The following is a 21,932-nucleotide window of genomic DNA, read 5'->3' on the forward strand; positions in this document are numbered from 1 at the left end:
CGCTGTGAACAACTGCAGCGTGCGATCGGGTCGGAATGACCCTCTCAGTACAGATATACTCCCCTATTCTATTCATATTATCCATAGCGACTTTTATGTACTGGAGACCACCACAATTTAGTGGGGTATAAGAACTTCTCCAATCCATCCCTATATGTTATATGTTTGTTTATCATATCATGTCCCCGTTTACCGGTAATAGGTAGTCACACTATATATTTCACCGTCCTTGATTTTTACATCATTATTAATTCAAATATTTTTTTAAAAACAATAAAAGAGCAAGACTTTTTGAAATAAAGTGTTTACAGATTTTTTTTAATTTTTCTATTTATTTATAATCTCTTTTTTCATATTCTGGTTCTTTGCGCTGGGAAAAATTCTTTGTATGCAGATATACTCCCCAGATCGTAGCACCCAGTCAGTCCGCTGGCTGAAATGCCGCCTATCTCATCCCACAAATTGCCATAAACATCCACACATTTTAAAAATGACAAATATTTATTACATTTAAAAAGGTTCCTGCATTAATAGATTTACCACATTTCTCCCCAAAATTGGTGGTTTTAAAATGAACCGGATCCAGTTTGCTCATTATACAGTAATCACAGCATTTTCGATAAAATTTAGACATATCCCTGTTTTGGATTGGGGATGGAATCCCAGCGGCCAGGATCCCGGAGGTCAGAATACCGACACCGGGTTCCTGGCCGTCAGTATGCCGGCAGCGGGGCGAGCGCTAGAAAGGCCCTTGCTGGCTTACTGCGCTCGCCATGCTGCGAGCTTGTTGCGCTTGCCACAGATTCTATTCCCACTCTATGGGTGTCGTGGACACCCATGAGTGGGAATAACCCTGGCGCAGCTGGCGGCATTCTCACCAGTCGGGATCCTGGCGTCGGTATTCTGACTGTTGGGATATTAACTACACCCCCCCTGATTCATCCACTCTAACGTCTGTTGCCGGGGTTATGGGTGTTATAATAGGTAAACGCCACTTTCAGCCTTTCCCTTGTGTACTAGTGTGCGCCTAAATGTGCAAACACTGAGACGCCCACTTTCAGCGCCCCTGCACGCAATAAAGGGGCATACACATGGGCCCTCATTCCGAGTTGTTCGCTCGTTATTTTCCTTCGCATCGGTGCGATTTTCCGCTAATTGCGCATGCGCAATGTTCGCACTGCGGCTGCGTCAAGTAAATTTGCTAAGAAGTTTGGTATTTTACTCACGGCATTACGAGGCTTTTTCGTCGCTCTGGTGATCGGAGTGTGATTGACAGGAAGTGGGTGTTTTTGGGCGGAAACTGGCCGTTTTATGGGTGTGTGTGAAAAAACGTTGCCGTTTCTGGGAAAAACGCGGGAGTGGCTGGAGAAACGGGGGAGTGTCTGGGCGAACGCTGGGTGTGTTTGTGACGTCAAACCAGGAACGACAAGCACTGAACTGATCGCACTGGAAGAGTAAGTCTGGAGCTACTCTGAAACTGCTAAGAAATGTCTATTCGCAATTCTGCTAATCTTTCGTTCGCAATTCTGCTAAGCTAAGATACACTCCCAGGGTGCGGCGGCTTAGCGTGTGCACTGCTGCGATAAGCGGCTAGCGAGCGAACAACTCGGAATGAGGGCCATGGTGCGATATTTCTACCAATATGGACTATATCAGTGATGGCTTACCTTGACACTCCAGCTGTTGTTGAACTACACATCCCAGCATGCCCTGCATCAGTTTTGCTATTTGGCCATGCTAAAACTGGGCATACTGGGATGTGTAGTTCAACAACAGGTGGAGTGTCAAGGTTAGCCATCACTGAACTATATAGTCCATATCTATAGAAAACATAGTGCATATCGCACCGCGTGGAAACACCTTACGATGCCGATGCGTGGTCCCGCGGGATCGGCGTCACAAGGATAAATAGTGTGTGCAGGCAGGGTCTATATTGACTATATCGGAGGTTCAATGTCGGCCGTCGCATCATGTGTGCGGCGTAACAGTGTCGGCGGTTCTATACACACCACAATTGGCGCTCCATCGACACAGACAGGTATAGTTTCTCCATTTAAACATGGCCGCTGTGGCAGCATCTGTGCACGTTTGCAGAGACACGCCCACAACACTTCCATAACAAGCCCCCAAGATGGACTTTTTTTGCGTTCGCTTCAGGCCACCTCCCAGTCAGCGCCCAGGAACGCTCATCACTTTGCTGTGCCATTTCTGATATAATCTGACCCGATCGGAATGGCATTCTGTTCTTTCAGTGCACTGTAGCAACCACCATTTACATACAGTATCTCCCAGCTGCCACATCTCTTCATTGCTTTTAGTTTTGCACAAACGTAAAACGTTCCATAGTAAATTTCCAAATATTACATTTAAATACCTACAGTATCTTCATTCATTTGACCGCAGGGCTTTAGATAGTAATGTACACTGTACCCCAGTGCTCTGCTTTTGGAGCAATATGACGCTGTGGGGCTAAATGTATGCTCTTATTTATCAATGAGTGATAAATTTCACTGTGAGTGATAAATTGCACCAGCCAATCCGCTCCTGTCGTTTTTCAAACCCAGCCTGTGACATGGAAGCTAGGAGCTGATTGGCTGGTGAATTTTATCACTCACAGTGAAATTTATCACTCATTGATAAATAAGGGCATTCGTTGACGTTGCTCTCACTTCCTTGGAAGCAGCAATGATAGCAGGAAGCATCTATTACATGCAGACACCTTCTGCTGCAGCAGTAATCCGAACTGTGCCCTAGGATCACTGCGACACCATAGGGGTTGAGCAAGCCACCCATAACAGATGCTTGTAAGAGGTCTGGAAATCTCCATCCAATGACAGAGATCCTAGCCTCTGTCCTCCCCAAAAAATGTAATTGCCCCCTCCCAACCCCAAACGTCATCAGACTCTCAATCACTGACAGTCTGTTGCCAAGTCCCGTGCATGTGCAAAGTAACAAACATCTGTATTTTGCGGCATGGGACGCAGGACCGACCACCCCTGAATGAGGGCCCGTATGTAGTAGGTTAGTCATTACATATAACAAAGCTCTGCTTTGTGTAGAGCCAAGCTCAGCTATCCGAGAGGTGATAGAGGATTTTGGTGCAGGGATAAGGGAGAGAGTAGTGCTTCATTGCGCAAGGTAATGATAACGCTCCATAACCTACGGGGCAGCCAGGGCTGGATCAAGGTTTGTGGGGACCCCTGGGCAATGAACTTATGGGGACCCCTATCAATAAAATTGTCGATGGCGTGTTGGCGATGTTATTAAAAAGTGTAATGTGTACATAGTCCCACATGTGTTAAACATACTGTCGTGTCAAGTTCACATGTCACAGTGCCCTAACGCTGGTGATATAGCTTTGCGTGGGGGCACCTTGTTTTAATCCAGCACTGACCCTCGCTCTGCCACAACTCCTTCTTCAGCCACATACAGTGGCCATCCAAAGCAGTGACGGACAGCCCCTGACCTTCATCCCTGACCTGCAGCATAAGAGGAGGCACAGAGCAGACAGGCAGGAGTCCCTCAAAGCACCCCACAAGACAAAGACAGGAACCACCGAGGCAGTGACTGTACCGGCACCTCAGCTTTGCACTCAAGCCAGGAGGCAGCGCCAGTTGCAAAGCCTCAGAATGGCCTGGGCCAAAAGGCGTATATGGATGAAAAATTTTAAATATGTCCTTCGTTAATACAAAGACTTGTAAATTGTCAAACTTTTGCATACAGACATTCTGATTCAAGTCACATGATGAAAACACATACTGTAAAAACTTTTTTTTTTTACAAATGGCATATGGAACAAAAACAGTAAATTTGACAGTATTTTACAACTATTTACAATTAATCAATTAGGGAGGGTCATCAGCTGAGCCTCACCCTCCTAAGCATGGCTAAACCCCACCTCCTTCACATTGGCCAGTCATCCATGTGTAGCACAAGCAGGGATGTCCTCCATTGGGTGAAGAAATCCATGGCTTTGCGTCAATAATTTCATGCCATCGATGCTAAGCACTGATGGCACCATTGATGATTAATCGTCCAATCACTATCCTTATAATCAATGACATTGATAAAAGAAACCTTAGTATCATTTAGAAAAATATATAGGCAGTCCACTAGATGGCCCTATTGCTTTACCGCTTGTGGTAAAAGAACACAACGTTATTCTGATATCAGCGGTTAGACTGTGCCTATGAAATACAAAAGCTGCAACCTGTAAATCAGGCCAGATGAGCGATTACTTCTAAAGTACCCGTATAACGTAAGTAAAGTGCGCTACAGAAGTTACAGTCACTGATAAAAGGTCCAGTGTTCTCCTCCAATGGAAATGTTTCAGGTCCTCATTGTATAACACTGGATTACTTCATCATCTATAGGTCTGAAAGAGAAAGATCATCTTTGTCACTCATTGCTACATTGTATACAGAAATATAGAAACATGTTCTCCCGACTGTATGCAGGGATATTAGAAGTCACCAGGGATGTCTGACTTCTAGTATTCATATTAACTACTATTATTGGCCCTCATTCCGAGTTGATCGCTCGGTATTTTTCATTGCATCGCAGTGAAATTCCGCTTAGTACGCATGCGCAATAATCGCACTGCGACTGCGCCAAGTATTTTTACAATGAAGATAGGATTTTTACTCACGGCTTTTTCTTCGCTCCGGCGATCGTAGTGTGATTGAAAGGAAATGGGTGTTACTGGGCGGAAACACGGCGTTTTAGGGGCGTGTGGTTGAAAACGCTACCGTTTCCGGAAAAAACGCAGGAGTGGCCGGAGAAACGGGGGAGTGTCTGAGCGAACGCTGGGTGTGTTTGTGACGTCAAACCAGGAACGACAAGCACTGAACTGATCGCACAGGCAGAGTAAGTCTGAAGCTACTCTAAAACTGCTAAGTAGTTTGTGATCGCAATATTGCGAATACTTCGGTCGCAATTTTAAGAAGCTAAGATACACTCCCAGTAGGCGGCGGCTTAGCGTGTGTAACTCTGCTAAAATCGCCTTGCGACCGATCAACTCGGAATGAGGGCCCTTATTATTACACTTTATATATATATATATATATATATATATATGGTGCCACAAGTGGTCCGCTGCGCTGTATACAGGCAGAAAGTAAGATAGATCAGGGTAAAACAGAACATTACAGTAGCCAAAACATAAACAGGACACAAGTAACAACTAGCAACATAGATCTCAGTACACAATACAGCTGGTAAGCAGGTGAGCTTCTCAAAAGTGAAGGCAACACTTAAGAGCTGGCGGATGGGATGAGAGGCTACAAGTGGGTGGAAATCCGGCAGATGGTCAGTGCATGGGTGAGGCCTGTAATTGAAGTGCAAAAGAAGAGGACTAAGAACAGGACGGAGGTGGACCCTGCTCCTATGAGCTTAATATCTAAGGGGACAAGAGACAGACAGAAGACAAGTCAGTGAGGAACTGAGATAGCGATGGCTGGTGAAGGGGGAAGGTAGAGAGATAGCGATGGCTGGTGAAGGAGGAAGGTAGAGAGATAGCGATGGCTGGTGAATGAGGAAGGTAGAGAGATAGCGATGGCTGGTAAAGGAGGGAGGTAGAGAGATAGCGATGGCTGGTGAAGGAGGAAGGTAGAGAGATAGCGATGGCTGGGGAAGGAGGAAGGTAGAGAGATAGCGATGGCTGGTGAAGGATGAAGGTAGAGAGATAGCGATGGCTGGTGAAGGAGGAGGGAAGAGAGATAGCGATGGCTGGTGAAGGAGGAAGGTAGAGAGATAGCGATGGCTGGTGAAGGAGGAAGGTAGAGAGATAGCGGTGGCTGGGGAAGGAGGAAGGTAAAGAGATAGCGATGGCTGGGGATGGCGGAAGGTAGAGAGATAGCGATGGCTGCTGAAGGAGGAAGGTAGAGAGATAGCGATGGCTGCTGAAGGAGGAAGGTAGAGAGATAGCGATGGCTGGTGAAGGAGGAAGGTAGAGAGATAGCGGTGGCTGGGGAAGGAGGAAGGTAGAGAGATAGCGATGGCTGCTGAAGGAGGAAGGTAGAGAGATAGCGATGGCTGCTGAAGGAGGAAGCAGAGAGATAGCGATGGCTGGTGAAGGAGGAAGGTAGAGAGATAGCGGTGGCTGGGGAAGGAGGAAGGCAGAGAGATAGCGATGGCTGGTGAAGGAGGAAGATAGAGAGATAGTGATGGCTGCGGAAGGAGGAAGGTAGAGAGATAGTGATGGCTGGGGAAGGAGGAAGGTAGAGAGATAGCGATGGCTGGGGAAGGAGGAAGGTAGAGAGATAGTGATGGCTGGTGAAGGAGGAAGGTAGAGAGATAGCGATGGCTGGTGAAGGAGGAAGGTAGAGAGATAGTGATGGCTGAGGAAGGTAGAGAGATAGCGATGGCTGGGGAAGGTAGAGAGATAGCGATGGCTGGGGAAGTTAGAGAGATAGCGATGGCTGGGGAAGTTAGAAAGATAATGATGGCTGCGAAAGGAGGAAGGTAAGAGAGATAGTGATGGCTGCGGAAGGAGGAAGGTAGAGAGATAGCAATGGCTGGGGAAGTTAGAGAGATAGCGATGGCTGAGGAAGGAGGAAGGTAGAGAGCTAGCAATGGCTGGGGAAGGAGGAAGGTAAAGAGATAGCGATGGCTGGGGAAAGAGGGAAGTAGAGAGATAGCGATGGCTGGGGAAGGAGGAAGGTAGAGAGATAGCGATGGCTGGGGATGGAGGAAGGTAGAGAGATAGCGATGGCCGGCGAAGGAGGAAGGTAGAGAGATAGCGATGGCTGGCGAAGGAGGAAGGTAGAGAGATAGCGATGGCTGGGGAAGGAGGAAGGTAGAGAGATAGCGATGGCTGGGGAAGGAGGAAGGTAGAGAGATAGCTATGGATGGGGAAGGAGGAAGGTAGAAAGATAGCGATGCCTGGGAAAGGAGGAAGGTAGAACGATGGTGATAGCTGGGGAAGGAGGAAGGCAGAGAGATAGCACTTGCTGGGGAAGGTAGAGAGATAGCGATGGCTGGGGAAGGTAGAGAGATAGAGATGACTGGGGAAGGTAGAGAGATAGCGATGGCTGGGGAAGGTAGAGAGATAGAGATGACTGGGGAAGGTAGAGAGTTAGCGATGGCTGGGGAAGGTAGAGATAGCGATGGCTGGGGAAGGTAGAGAGATAGCGATGGCTGGGGAAGTTAGAGAGATGGCGATGGCTGGGGAAGGTAGAGAGATAGTGATGGCTGGGGAAGGAGGAAGGTAAGAGAGATAGTGATGGCTGCGGAAGGAGGAAGGTAGAGAAATAGCAATGGCTGGGGAAGTGGGAACTTAGAGAGATAGCAATGGCTGAGGAAGGAGGAAGGTAGAGCTAGCAATGGCTGGTGAAGGAGGAAGGTGGAGTGATAGCGATGGCTGGTGAAGGAGTAAGGTAGAGAGATAGCAATGGCTGGGGAAGTAGGAAGAGAGATAGCGATGGCTGGGGAAGGAGGAAGGTAGAGAGATTGCAATGGCTGGGGAAGTAGGAAGTTAGAGAGATAGCAATGGCTGGGGAAGTAGGAAGTTAGAGAGATAGCGATGACTGAGGAAGAAGGAAGGAAGTGAGATTGAGATGGCTGGGTCAGTAGGGTGAAGCGAGCCACTGGAAGAATTACAGTATGTTATGTGCTGGAGAGGTATGCTATGATAAACAAGTGGATCTTTAGATCCGGTTTGAAGCTATGCAAGGTTGGGGAGAGTCTGGATGGAGGGGGGGATTTGATAGTAGCTGGAGCATATGGGTCCAGAAGGAAAGGTGAAGTGACTGCATTAGGGAACACTTCACTTCTAACATCCCAGGGATCCTTACTTTATTTCTTATTGCCTCAATACACAGCAGGTTGTCACTGCCCCTCCCTTGTGACCTTCTTATGACAGGGAAGTTCACGAATGAGGGTCTCTGACAACAGAGCTGTTGGTTTGAATAGGAAACTGGAGGAAAAACAGGGGAGGGTTGCTGGATCCATACAGACAGTGGACTCTCCCCTGGACAGGTACTGTAGGAATGCCAGCAGGTTGTCACTGCCCCTCCCTTGTGACCTTCTTATGACAGGGAAGTTCACGAATGAGGGTCTCTGACAACAGAGATGTTGGTTTGAATAGGAAACTGGAGGAAAAACAGGGGAGGGTTGCTGGATCCATACAGACAGTGGACTCTCCCCTGGACAGGTACTGTAGGAATGCCAGTCATTAGGACACAGATACTGTATCAAGGCTAGCTACGCCCAGCCCACCAGAATTTTCCCTGTGGACCGTAAATTATATCATCAGCCTCCAGTTCATCTAGTCCCTTCCATTGACAGAGAAAGGGACAGATTCATAACATAAAAACATTACCTGCATCTGTTTATAGATCCACTCCAAGAACACTGTCACATTCCCATAGACTCCGGGCTTATTGATATTGGCACAACCAGTTCCCCAGCTCGTGTCACCAACAAGCCACCACAAAGAGTTTGTCTTTGTGACCAGTGGGCCTCCACTGTCACCCTGCGAAGATAGGTGCAGAATAATGTATGTTATCACTAAGCACTAGAATATACAACAACAACATGGACAGATTGGCAGTATCCAATACAAAGCCAAGGAAGAAACGGCATGGTAAGTATTTACAGTAAATGTTGATTACAAAATGTCTTAGCAGGAACACATTCTCAGTGCTGCACACAATCATAGTGAAGGGCGTCCTTGCTTTATGTGTGTTCTCTTGACCTTCCTAGAACAGCCGATGATTGGTTATTTATGTACTGTAGGATTGCTGAATGAATAATTGGTGGCCATACTGCCCAGTTTCCATCTAGCCAAATAACCAGATTGCTATTTAAATTGATTGTAATTAACAGTACTTTGGTCTCAATCTCTGCCTCCATTTGGCAATTGAAACCGATTTAATCTGGTGCATTTTTGGTGAGTTTTTAACTCACTGTTTATTGCCAACTTCTGTCACGCACATCAGAAATATTGTGACAGCGAAATGCGTTGTGATGGCACAGATGTGCAAATCTGCTTTTTAGTCTCAATCTATGACATATGGCGACTTGAAACTTGCAACCTATTTTATTCCCCTCATAGAGTGACAGTGGGAAGTGAAGAGGAGGAAGGCATTGAGGATTACGCCCAGGCAGTGGACTTGAGGGACAGAGATGAGCATGGTGCTGTCAACAGAAAATGAGAGTTTATTTCTGGGTGGGAGGAATACAATAAGCTCAGTTTCTCTTACGTCCTAGAGGATGCTGGGGTCCACATTAGTACCATGGGGTATAGACGGGTCCACTAGGAGCCATTGGCACTTTTAGAGTTTAATAGTGTGGGCTGGCTCCTCCCTCTATGCCCCTCCTACCAGACTCAGTTTAGAAAATGCGCCTGGAAATGTGCCTGGAGGAGCCGGTCACAGCAAGGGAGCACCTAGAGCTTCTTTAGTTTTATTTTTTTCTAAGCATTAGTTAGGCACAGGGAGGCTGCTGGCAACAGCCTCCCTGCTTTGTGGGACTTAGGAGGGAAGTAGTGTCCACCCTGAGGGGTTCAAGCCACTGTCTCCACTGACAGGACACTGAGCTCCTGAGGTTGATGATTGTTAGCCGCCCCAGGCGACCGCTCACTCCCACAGCATGCCGCCACCCCCTAAAAGAGCCAGAAGATTCTGGTGGTGAGTGAGTCACCGCCCCCACAGCAAGCGGGGAGCCGGTGTGAAGATGGTGGCAACAGGGTGGGAGCGCAGTACTAACTGCGCTCCAGAGGCTCAGCGGTACACAGTGCGGCGCGTTGAGGGGCTGCCAGCACCATTCCTCAGGCCAGTACAAAGAAGTGAAGAGCGGGAAGCAGCGCCATGTTCAAAGGGCGGAGCTTCTCAGAGCGGACCAAGCAGCATTCAGCGCAATTTTCCTGCCTGCAGATCCAGTACAGAGACGCTGACAAGGAGAGCTGTCCCTCCACACAACTCCAGCTATCCTGTGCAGTACCAGGGGGTTGTAGAAGGGGGGGGAGGCTGTGTAAATGCTGTATAGTCTATTAAGGTACACAGTCAGTGCCAGGTAGTTGTATTATATCTACCTAGGGATGCGCTGTTTGTGGGTTGGATCCAAACTCTGTGTTTCTCTGTGGCATTCTTGGGGGGAAACTGTGTCTGATGTTTTCCTCTGTGTGTGTGGGTGTTTGTTTCTCACATAGCCATGTCTAGGGACTCTGTGTTTTATGCTGCAGAGGACATTTCCTCTCAGGAGGAATCTATTCCATGTACCCAGGAATGTAATGTTTTGTCTCAGATCCCTATTACTGAGCCTGAGTGGTTGACCTCTATTAAGGGAATGATCTCTCAGGTCTCTACTAGGGTAGCTCATACTGAGACTGAAACTCAGGTATTAAAGAAGTCTATGGCAGTTTGGTTGGGTTCTGTCCCTATTCCTGCAAAATCCCCTAGCATATACCCAGAAAAAGCATGCACTTGCCCAGATTATGCAAGATGACACTGATACCGACTCTGACACTGCTGACGGTGATGGGGATGTGCTGAGGGTGGCGGCATCCCTGGCTAAGGGGGTGCAAATCATGATTGAGGCTATTAGAGATGTGTTAAACATTTCTGACAGAACAGAGCAGGTTGAGGAGGCTTACTTCACAGATAATAAGAAAGCCTTGCTAACTTTCCCTGCATCTAAAGAATTAAACGCTTTATTTGAAAAATCCTGGGAGAACCCGGAGAAAAAATTCCAGATCCCAAAAAGGGTTTTGGTTGCCTTTCCTTTCCCTGAGGAGGACAGACCAAAATGGGGAAATCCACCCATAGTTGACGCATCTATTTCCAGACTGTCAAAGAAGGTGGTTTTACCTGTCCCTGGGTCTACCGCGTTAAAAGAACCGACTGATAGTAAGACTGACACTACGCTCAAATCCATATACACTGCTTCAGAGGTGGCGTTGAGGCCCACTATTGCCTGTGCATGGATTTCTAAAGCTATGGTAAAGTGGTCAGGCACGTTACTAGAGGATTTGGATTCAATGGATAGAAGTGACATTGAAATATTTTTACGTAACATACAGGATTCTGCGGGGTTCATGGTGGAATCCATGAAGGACCTGGGTACGCTGACTGCAAGGGTATCTTCCATGTCTGTCTCAGCTCGCAGGGGTCTCTGGCTACGCCAATGGATGGCAGACGCGGAATCCAGGAGAAGTGTGGAGAACCTACCCGACACATGTCAGGCTCTATTTGGGGAAGCATTGGATGCGTAGATTTCCACGGCAACCGTGTGTAAGTCACCTTTTCTTCCCTCAGCCACACCTTGTACGAAGAAACCCTTTTCTTCAACTGCATCGCAGTCCTTTCGGACCTTTAAGACAAAAAAGTCCAAGCCTTCTACCACCTTTTTTAAAGGTGGTCGTGCAAAATCCAAAAAGCCTGCACCCGCAGGCTCCCAGGACCAGAAACCGGCTTCTGGGTCCTCAAAATCCTCAGCATGATGGTGGTCCGCGAAGCCTGGAAGATGGGCTGGTGGGTGCGAGGCTCAGACGTTTCAGCCAAATCTGGGTGTCGTCCGGCCTGGATCCCTGGGTACAGAATATTGTGTCCCAGGGGTACAAACTGGAGTTTCAAGACCTTCCGCAGCACCGATTCTTCAAATCAGGCTTGCCAGTTTTGCTGGCAGACAGGGCTATCCTACAGGAAGCCATCCAAAAATTGGAAAAGTCACAGGTCATTGTCCCTGTTCCACCTCATATGCAAACAAAGGGGTATTATTCAAACCTTTTCGTGGTACTGAAACCAGATGGTTCGGTCAGACCGATTTTGAACATGAAATCATTAAACCCTTATCCGAGGGAGTTCAGATTCAAAATGGAGTCTCTGAGAGCGGTGATCTCAGGTTTGGAGGAGGGAGAGTTTCTGGTATCCCTGGATATCAAGGATGCTTACCTCCACATTCCGATTTGGCCGCCAATCCAGGCTTATCTCAGATTTGCACTGTTGGACTTTCAATATCAGTTCCAGGCGCCTCCATTTGGCCTCTCCACGGCACCGAGGGTGTTCACCAAGGTGATGGCAGAGATGATGGTTCTACTCCACAGACAGGGGGTAAACATAATTCCATATCTGGACGACCTGCTGATAAAGGCATCATCTATTGAGAAGTTGTTACAGTCCATTGCTCTCACGACTCATCTACTCATGGAGCACGGTTGGATCCTGAACCTTCCAAAGTCACATTTGGAGCCTTCAAGGAGGTTTTCATTCCTGGGAATGATCCTCGACACAGAGGTGCAGAGGGTGGTTTTTTCTTTACTGGAGGAGAAAGCGTTGGTGAGTCAAACAATGGTCCGGGATGTCCTGAAACCAGCCCGGGTATCGGTTCATCAGTGCATTTGCCTTCTGGGGAAGATGGTTGCCTCTTACGAGGCTCTACAGTACGGAAGATTTCATGCTCGGTCATTCCAACTGGATCTCCTAGACAAGTGGTCGGGATCTCACCTAAACATGCACCAGAGGATACGAAGCGAACCGAACCCGCTCATCTCTAGTAACAACGGTGGCCTACATAAAATGACAGGACGGTACGAATAGCAGAGCTGCAATGTCAGAGGTAACAAAAACCCTCCTCTGGGCAGAAAGGCACGCAGTGGCGCTGTCAGCAATCTTCATTCTGGGAGTGGAAAACTGGGAAGCGGACTTCCTCAGCAGGCTCGATCTCCATCAAGGAGAATGGGGCCTCCATCCGGAGGTGTTCACGGAGGTGACCAGTCGTTGAGGTGTACCTCAAATAGACATTATGGCCTCGCGTCTCAACAAGAAACTTCAGAGGTACTGTTCCAGGTCGAGAGATCCACAAGCAGTGGCGGTGGATGCCCTGGTAACGCCGTGGGTGTTCAAGTCAGTGTATGTGTTCCCTCCACTTCCACTCATTCCAATTATTCTAAAGCTTGTAAAAAGAACAAAATTTTAGGCGATCCTCATTGCTCCGGACTGGCCAAGGAGGGCTTGGTACGCGGATCTGCTGGATCTATTGCTGGAAGATCCAAGGCCTCTTCCTCTTTGGGAGGATCTTCTACAACAGGGGCCGATCGCTTATCAAGACTTACCACGGCTACGTTTGACGGCATGGAGGTTGAACGCCAGATATTAGCTCGGAAGGGCATTCTGAACAAGGTTATTCCTACCCTGATACAGGCTAGGAAAGGGATTACGTCTATACACTACCATCGCATTTGGAAAAAGTATGTGTCTTGGTGTGAATTCAAGAAGCTTCCTGCGGTGGAGTTTCAACTTGGTCAGTTTCTCCTCTTCCTGCAAGCAGGTGTGGATATGGGCCTGCGTTTGGGATCCATAAAGGTCCAGATTTCGGCTTTATCCCTTTTCTTCCAGAAAAAATTGGCTGCCCTCCCTGGGGTTCAGACCTTTTTGAAAGGGGTTCTGCACATCCAGCCTCCCTTTGTGGCGCCGACGACACCCTCGAATCTTAACGTGGTGTGCCAGTTCCTGCAATCGGATTGGTTTAAGCCATTACAGGAGGCTGAGGTCAAGTTTCTCACTTGGAAGGCTATCACTTTGTTGGCATTAGCTTCTGCTCGACGTGTGTCGGAATTAGGGGCTTTGTCCTGTAAAAGTCCCTACTTATTCTTCCATGAAGATAGAGCTGAGCTCAGGACGCGTCAACAGTTTCTTCCAAAGGTTGTGTCGGCTTTTCATATCAACCAACCTATTGTGGTGCCAGTGGCTACTGACTCCTTAATTGTATCAAAGTTCTTGGATGTTGTGAGGGCTTTGAAGATTTATGTGAAGAGGACTGCTCGCCACAGAAATCGGACTCTCTGTTTGTCCTTTATGATCCCAAGAAAATTGGGTGTTTCTAAGCAGACGATTTCTCGTCAGGTTCACTATCCAGCATGCGTATTCTATGGCAGGATTGCCGTATCCAACATCTGTTAAGGCCCACTCCACTCGTAAAGTGGGGTCTTCCTGGGAGGCTGCCCGGGGTGTATCGGCTTTGCAGCTTTGCCGAGCGGCTACTTGGTCTAGATCGAACACGTTTACTAAGTTCTTCAAGTTCGATACTTTGGCCTCTGAAGATCTAAAGTTTGGTCAATCAGTTCTGCATGAGCCTCCGCGCTCTCCCTACCGTTCTGGGAGCTTTGGTACATCCCAATGGTACTAATGTGGACCCCAGCATCCTCTTGGACGTAAGAGAAAATAGGATTTTAATTACCTACCGGTAAATCCTTTTCTCGTAGTCCGTAGAGCAGGGGTGGGGAACCTGTGGCCCTCCTGCTGTTATTGAACTACAGATTCCAGCATGCCCTGCAACAGTCTTAGCATGGCCAAATAGCAAAACTGTTGCAGGGCATGCTGGTATGTGTAGTTTAACAGCAGATGGAGGGCCAAAGGTTCCCCACCCCTGCCGTAGAGGATGCTGGGCGCCCGCCCAGCGCTTCGTTATCCTGCAGTGGTTCTTTGGTTCAGTACTGCTTTGTTCTTAGTTAAGTGCTGTGTTTCTTTACTGGGTTCAGTAATGTTTCAGCTGTTGCTGAGTTTTAAGGCTAGTTAGCTTGGTTTGCCTTGTTTGTGTGAGCTGGTATGAATCTCGCCACTATCTGTGTATTTCCTTCTCTCGAAGTATGTCTGTCTCCTCGGGCACAGTTTCTAGACTGAGTCTGGTAGGAGGGGCATAGAGGGAGGAGCCAGTCCACACTATTAAACTCTTAAAGTGCCAATTGCTCCTAGTGGACCCGTCCATACCCCATAGTACTAACGTGGACCCCAGCATCCTCTACGGACTACGAGAAAAGGATTTACCGGTAGATAATTAAAATCCTATTTTTTTTAGACATACGGAGTTTGAGAAAGCGCTTGGAATTCCCAAAGGAGATGGCAGAAAAACAGAGACACGAGAGTGGATAGACGGAAAGCAGTCACTTTCTTTTAAATGTAACTTTCATCCCAAGGTTAAGAAAAAAGAAAAAAAAAAAGCGTATAGAACAACAATCTGAGGAGTTTCAGGTGAGAAGCTTTATATGGAAGAGCCCCCACTACTTCTTATGGATTAGCTAACCTACACAGGACTAGCAACGAGATGTACACCACTCACCTGACAGGCATCAACGCCTCCGGACAGGAAGCCGGCACATAGCATGGTGGAAGTGATGGCCCCGTTGTAAACGTTCTGTTTATTGCAGGTTGCAGAGTCGATCAAAGGGACATTAGCTGCCCTCAGGTACGGGGATGATGATCCTAAGGGGGAAAATACACATTAATAACCAACATACCGCAACACTACTTTACACAAAATTGCGCACAACACAACTTCCACGTGTAAACTTTGCAACTTGTACACAACCGGCACTGATGAACCCTTAAAGGAAGAACCATACAGGACATCGTTTCTGATTACGAACCACATCGGCCGGTACAATTATAAAAATATATAAAAAATATATAAATGACGACAAAAAATAGTAATCCACTATCCGGTTTTCAGTTTGCTATACACAATTCATACCACTGTGATCATAAAGTTACATATCTGGCCAGCAATTTCTCCAATTAACCATGGCTCTCATTCTGCACATGTCAACAAAATCTTGGGGTCTATTCATGGGGATCCGGTCTCTAAGTCGACAATGTCTAGGTCAACCACTATTGGTCGACAGTAACTAGGACAACAGGGTGTCTAGGTCGACAGGGTCTTTAAGTCGACATGTTCTAGGTCGACAGGTCAAAAGGTCGACATGAGTTTTACACAATTTTTTTCTTTTTTTTAACCTTTTCATACTTAACGATCCACGTGGACTACGATTAGAACGGTAATCTTTGCCGAGCGAAGGGAAGGCACCATGCCCAAAGCATGGCGAGCGAAGCGAGCCATGCGAGGGGACGCGGAGCACTAATTGGGGTTCCCGGTCACTCTACAGAGAAAACGACACCAAAATAACATAAAAAAATCATGTCGACCTTTTGACCTGTTGACCTAGAACATGTCGACCTAAAGACCCTGTCGACCTAGACACCCTGTCGACCTAGTTACTGTCGACCAATAGTGGTCGACCTAGACATTGTCAACCTAGTTACTGTCGATCTTCAATACCACACCCCTATTCATGAAGCAGTGAAAAGTGTGGAGAAGTGAGCCAGTGGAGAAGTTGCCCATGGCAACCAATCAGCAGTGAAGTAACGTTTATAATTTGCATACTAGACAAATTGTACGGAGCAGCTGATTGGTTGCCATGGGCAACTTCTCCACAGGCTCACTTCTCCACTATTTTCACTGCTTCATGAATAGACCCCCCAGGTTCGGTAACCTTCCCACCGTCATCCCAACTGTACTCATGGCTATAAATTGGGAAAAAATACAAATGTACAAATACAGGGTCAGATTTACTAAGCTCGGTGAAGTGATAAATTGGAAGGTGATAAAGGACCAGCCAGTCAGCTTCTGTCACTTTTCAAACCCAGCCTGTGACATGGTAGTTAGGAGCTGATTGGCTGGGTCTTTATCTCCGTCCACTTTATCACTTCACCGAGCTTAATAAATCTGCCCCATAGTGTGATGTGAAACTGGAACTCTGCTCCACAAAATATCCCGGCAACTTTATTAATCTGTAATCACTTCTATCTGGTACAAGATTACAGCAATAGTGTAATCCCACTGCGTTCCAGGTCTCATTTCTCACCTCCTTGATATGTATATCCCCAGCCTGAGATCCAGCATGACTGCGTTTCTGTCCACGTCATCCCAGCGTTGGGCAAGCACACAGGCTTTACGGTCCTTGCTGCAAGAATATATATATTTTATTTAATGTCATCTGATTTCTCTCCATCTCAATCTGATCATGAATAAAAAAACCCCCACAGGTCTTTATTTTATTTTGATGCAACCCAAGACATTTGGAAAACTCACACTTGTTTTTTTTTTTTGCTCCTTACATGTCTCGTAAAGCCGCTATTAAGTGAGGAAGGGGGCAACGTGTCGCCAACAGCAGTTTCCGCATGATTTAACGATCCGTGCAATTCCCCAAAGGCTGACTGTATGGATTAGTAATTACCAGTCATTTATATAGCGCAAACATATTCTGCAGCGCTTTACAGAGCATATTTGACCATTCGCATCAATACCTGCACCAGTGGAGCTTACAATCTACATTACCTGGGTTTATATTTTTCAGGAGCTAGTATATTTTTGGATTGTGGGAGGAAACCCACACAAGTACAGGTGGAATATACAAACTCCACACAGTTCTGACCATGGTGGGAATTGAACACAAGCCATCAGTGCTGTGAGGCAGTAATGCTAACCATTACCCCAACGGTGCTGTCTCCAGCATTTAGTTAAATAACAGATTATTATATTTCCCAATTTTTTGGAGCTACAAATAGCAGACTGTAGAGGACATGTCCACTGTGTATGGACCACACAGGACGGGAAAGCTGAAGCAGTCCCAGAGAGGGTCAGCGCTAGTTCTGGAAGTTGTGGAGATAGGGGTCATGTTGCCTGTTTTTCTGTTTCATTTATAAACTGCATTGTATTGATTGTTTAACTGTGCGTTCTCCTAATAATCTTGTACCAGCGGTGCTAATAAGAGAGAGGAAGAAATCAGTGATATCATGTAAAAATGAATAAAATAATACCCTTTATAGACAGAAATGTCTGAAAAACCCCGGTAGTTTTGCCGGTCCCTGTCTGACCCCCCTTTCACATAGGGAAGCAGGTTATGGGTGAAGCAGTTCTAGCCGGTAATTTGCAGATTAACACGGCTATTTCTTCTGCGTGAAAGGGTCAACCCAGGTCAAAATTCTTGGGTCGAAGTCCCGGGAATATCAAGCCAGGTTGACATTTTCACACAGAAAAAGGACCCGTGTTTATCGGCAAATTACCGGGTAGAACTTCTTAACCAGGTAATTTGACTTTCTGTGTGAAAGGGGTATAAGTATCTGAACAGCAAAGTATGGAGGAAACTGTACATCTTGTGTCACTGTGTAACTGGAGTAGAGAAGTCTTTTGTTTTGGTTTTGGTTCTAATTTCGTCATTGTATTTTGGTTCGGGAATACGGACTTAAAATCCAAATCTTGGGTTTGGGATTTCTTGAAAATGGATAAAAACGGCTAAAATCATGTAATTTTTGCAATCCAAAACCAGAAATTCAGATTTTAAATCTGAATTCCGAACCACAGGAAGATCCAAACTGGTACTCTGCTCAACTCGGATCTGCAAAATTCGGGTGGGTTAGAAATTCTAATGAACCGAATCGCACGTCTCTTTAGATCAGTTTTGGCTACTAGCACTGTCCTAACTGTTCCACATAAATTAGGACAGTTCGGAGGAACAAACTCCCAGAAGTACTGGACTGAAGATAATAATAAGGTGGTTGGTTGCACTAATGAAACGTCTCTTCTCCTGACAGGCAAACCGTATATTGAAAGAAACCTGTGTGTGCCAGTAGCATTACAATTACATTCCTAATGCATGCTCAAGCCCTAAACTAGGGATGTACCGAGGGGGTCATTTCGAGTTGATCGCTAGCTGCGTTCATTCGCTGTGCAGCGATGAGGCAAAAAAAGTAACTTCTGCGCATGCATATGCAGCGCAATGCGCACGCGCGACGTACTATTACAACGGCCGATGTAGTTTCACAGAGGGTCTAGCGAAGCTTTTCAGTCGCACTGCTGGCCGCAGAGTGATTGACATGAAGTGGGCGTTTCTGGGTGGCAACTGACCGTTTTCAGGGAGTGTTCGTACAAACACAGGAGTGCCAGGAAAAACGGAGGCGTGGCCAGGAAAAACGCAGGCGTGGCTGGGCGAACGCAAGGCGTGTTTGCGACGTCAAAACAGGAACTGAATAGTCTGAAGCGATCGCAAGCGAGTAGGTCTGAAACTACTCAGAAACTGCACAAAATTATTTTGCCGCCGCTCTGCGATCCTTTCGTTCGCACTTCTGCTAAGCTAAAATACACTCCCAGTGGGTCGCGGCATTGCGTTTGCACGGTTGCTAAAAACTGTTAGCGAGCGAACAACTCGGAATGACCACCCAAGTTTGAAAAGTACCCTCCGTTTCAGAACCAAAGACAAATCTTCAAGACCCAGGACTGTGAGCTGGGGACAGTAAACATATCAGGCATATACTGCAGCGAGCTGATGAAAATGAGAGAACAGCCATACTTACAGTTAAATTTTATACTTTGTTTTAGCTTCATAAGTGCGATATCGTTATTCTTTGTCTCCGTGTCGTAGTTTGGGTGCGAAATGACTCTATCCACATAATACATGGAACCACTGGCCTTATCAATCGATCCAACATTGACATTCCACTGACCGGCGTACGCATTGCTTCTACAAGACAAGGAATTGTTCCATACGGTCATTATTTTTTTCTTTATCACAACAATAAAAAAGAAATCTGTCAAAAAAAAATAGAACAGTTAATACTGTAGGTATATATGTTCAGAATGTCAGCATTCAGAGTGTGGACGTGACAATGTCAACATTCTAAGACTGAGCTGATCATCATCCCACCCTCCTGCATAACCTCACCTCCCACAATCTTGACGGCACTACTATCTCCTCTAGCCCCCAAGTGCACTGTCTTGGAGTAATCCTTGACTCCTCCCTCTCCTTCAAACCACACATTCAGCACCTCTCACATACCAGCCGTTTCCGTCTTAAAAATATTTCCAAGATCAGACCCTTTCTGACCCAGGATGCTACTAAGACTCTTATCCACTCACTGGTCATCTCCCGACTATACTACTGTAATCTCCTCCTGACTGGCATCCCTAACACATACATCTTTCCACTCCAATCTATCCTCAATGCTGCTGCCCGGATCATCTTCCTCACCAAATGCACTACATTCACCTCCCCTCCCTTACTAGCCCTTCACTGGCTCCTCTTCCCCTTCAGAATCCATTTCAAGCCTCTCACACTCACTTACAAAGCCCTCACCCACTCCTCTCCCATCTACATCTCTGACCTTATCTCCCTTTACGCTCCCGCCCGTCCTCTTCACTCTGCTAGTGCATGCCGACTCTCCTGTCTTCTGATTACTTCCTCCCACTCCTAACTCCAAGATTTTGCACGTGCTGCACCACTTCTCTGGAATTCTCTACCTCTCCCCCTCAGACTCTCCACCTCTCTACAAAACTTCAAACGGGCTCTCAAGACCCACTTCTTCACCAAACCCAGCCGTCTCTCATTCTAAGCCTTCTGTGGCCCACGCTCACTTTCTTCCCCGTCTGTGTCACCCCTGTCTGTGTGCACCTCCCCTTTAGAATGTAAGCTCTCACGAGCAGGGCCCTCTTCCCTCATGTGCTTTTACTGTACGTCTCTTACTTAACCTATCTTCTTTTCAATACTCCCTTTGATGGCACCAAATCCTTCGGTTTTTTGCCACCCTGATACTTATTTCAGTGCTGTTTACTGATGCAACTACAGTATGTTTATATACCCTGTACTTGTCCTATATTGTATTGAACTGTAAGTCAGTCTTCATGTTGTGCTTATTTCTTTACTCTGTAACTGAGCGCTGTGCATCCCATGTGGTGCCATATAAATAAATGATAATAATAATAATTGTGAATGTTGACAGCCGTTCTTTTACTGATTTTAGGGATAGGCTGCAGTTTGGTTTGGGAACAGGGTCAGCTGGGGATAGGGTTAGAGATTTAACATGGTGACCACCTGTCCAGGTCAACACGCTGAATGTTGAAATTCAGAACATGTCAACATTTTGTGCCACACCCCAGGTGAACGCTACCATGGCAAATAAATGAATGGTCTATTTAGATTTCAAAAAACCCCGCTGCGCAATGCTTAGCCAATGAACGGCTCAATACACTATCGCTGGGAAGTAAACTCTAAGGGGCTGGGTGTAAAACCATCCGAGTTGGCCGGAGATGCGGGTTGCCAGCCGAACTCGGAAGTTTTTTTAAAGCAGCAGTCATTTACAGAGCATAGCTTTCCCTTGTAAATGATTGCCGCTTTTAAAAAAAAAGTCTGATTTCGGCCGGCATCCCACACCTCCGGCCAACTCGGACGGCATTACATGCCGCCCCAAATCTGGCACTAAACACAATCCTGAAACAACAGATATGGATACTGTACCTACCCCTCCACACAGTGAGCTGCGGTAAGTATCCAGTCTGGGGTAATGATGGATCCGCCGCATACATGCTTCTGCCTGATCTGGAGACTCACTTGCCAGGGCCAGTCTCCGCTCTGAGCTTGGGACCCACCTACAATTCTGCTTTCCGTGTTCTTGGACGATTTGCCGCAGTCTGTGGGTAAATGAAATCAATAATTATATATCACGCCAACAAAGGGCAGAAGAGTCACATTAGGAGAATGTTCACTGGTTTAAGGAAGGCACAAATCCTTTTGCTCCCAGCAAAAATAATTGATGTTTCCATGTTCCCTGACCTACTGGGGATCAGGGCACATCCTAAGTTCATTAAGCCAGGAAGAACTAGCAGTGCAGTGCCAGTACAAATTATCTCATAGGGGGCCAGATGTACTAAGCTTGAAAAGTGATAAATATCACTGTGATAAAGCACCAGCCAATCGTCTCCTAACTGTCATTTTTCAAACACAGCCCGTGACATGGCAGTTAGGAGCCGATTGGCTGGTGCTTTATCACAGTGATATTTATCACTTTTCAGGCTTAGTACATCTCCCCCAGGGTATCTAGTACCCCTGGCTCCTGGTTCTGCATTGCTTCCAGCATTCTCTTCCAGTACAATCTGACAAGGGGCTTAAATATTTCTTCACTGCTTTCTATTCCTGTACATTCTGGCAGCCTGCTTCACTTGTGGTTCCAGCAGCCAATTTCAGTATATCCCTGCACTGCAGCCTGCTCCAGTTGTGCTTCAGCACCCAGTTCTAGTATAATCTGCAGTTTGTTTCAGTTGTGCTTCCAGCAACCAGTTCTATTATATTCCTGTGGCCTGCTGCAGTTGTGCTCCAGCAGCAAATTCCA

The 21,932-nt window shown here is 46.7% G+C and overlaps 1 protein-coding gene across 1 annotated transcript in view; it reads right to left on the reverse strand.

Moving 5' to 3' along the window:
- Positions 1-288: 288 nt before the first annotated feature.
- The window catches only part of TMPRSS2 (transmembrane serine protease 2), an 88,773-nt gene continuing 67,129 nt past the window's right edge, over positions 289-21,932 (reverse strand). Inside the window, exons 9-14 of the mRNA XM_063956605.1 lie at positions 21,066-21,234; positions 19,125-19,291; positions 16,637-16,735; positions 15,055-15,197; positions 8,321-8,473; positions 289-4,375 (exon numbers count right to left, since the gene is read on the reverse strand). Of these exons, the coding sequence (XP_063812675.1) occupies positions 4,364-4,375; positions 8,321-8,473; positions 15,055-15,197; positions 16,637-16,735; positions 19,125-19,291; positions 21,066-21,234 (743 nt within the window). The 3' untranslated portion in view covers positions 289-4,363. The remainder of the gene's footprint in view (positions 4,376-8,320; positions 8,474-15,054; positions 15,198-16,636; positions 16,736-19,124; positions 19,292-21,065; positions 21,235-21,932) is intronic.

This window comes from Pseudophryne corroboree, chromosome 2, assembly GCF_028390025.1.
Source record: "Pseudophryne corroboree isolate aPseCor3 chromosome 2, aPseCor3.hap2, whole genome shotgun sequence".
NCBI classification, from domain to species: Eukaryota; Metazoa; Chordata; class Amphibia; order Anura; family Myobatrachidae; genus Pseudophryne; species Pseudophryne corroboree.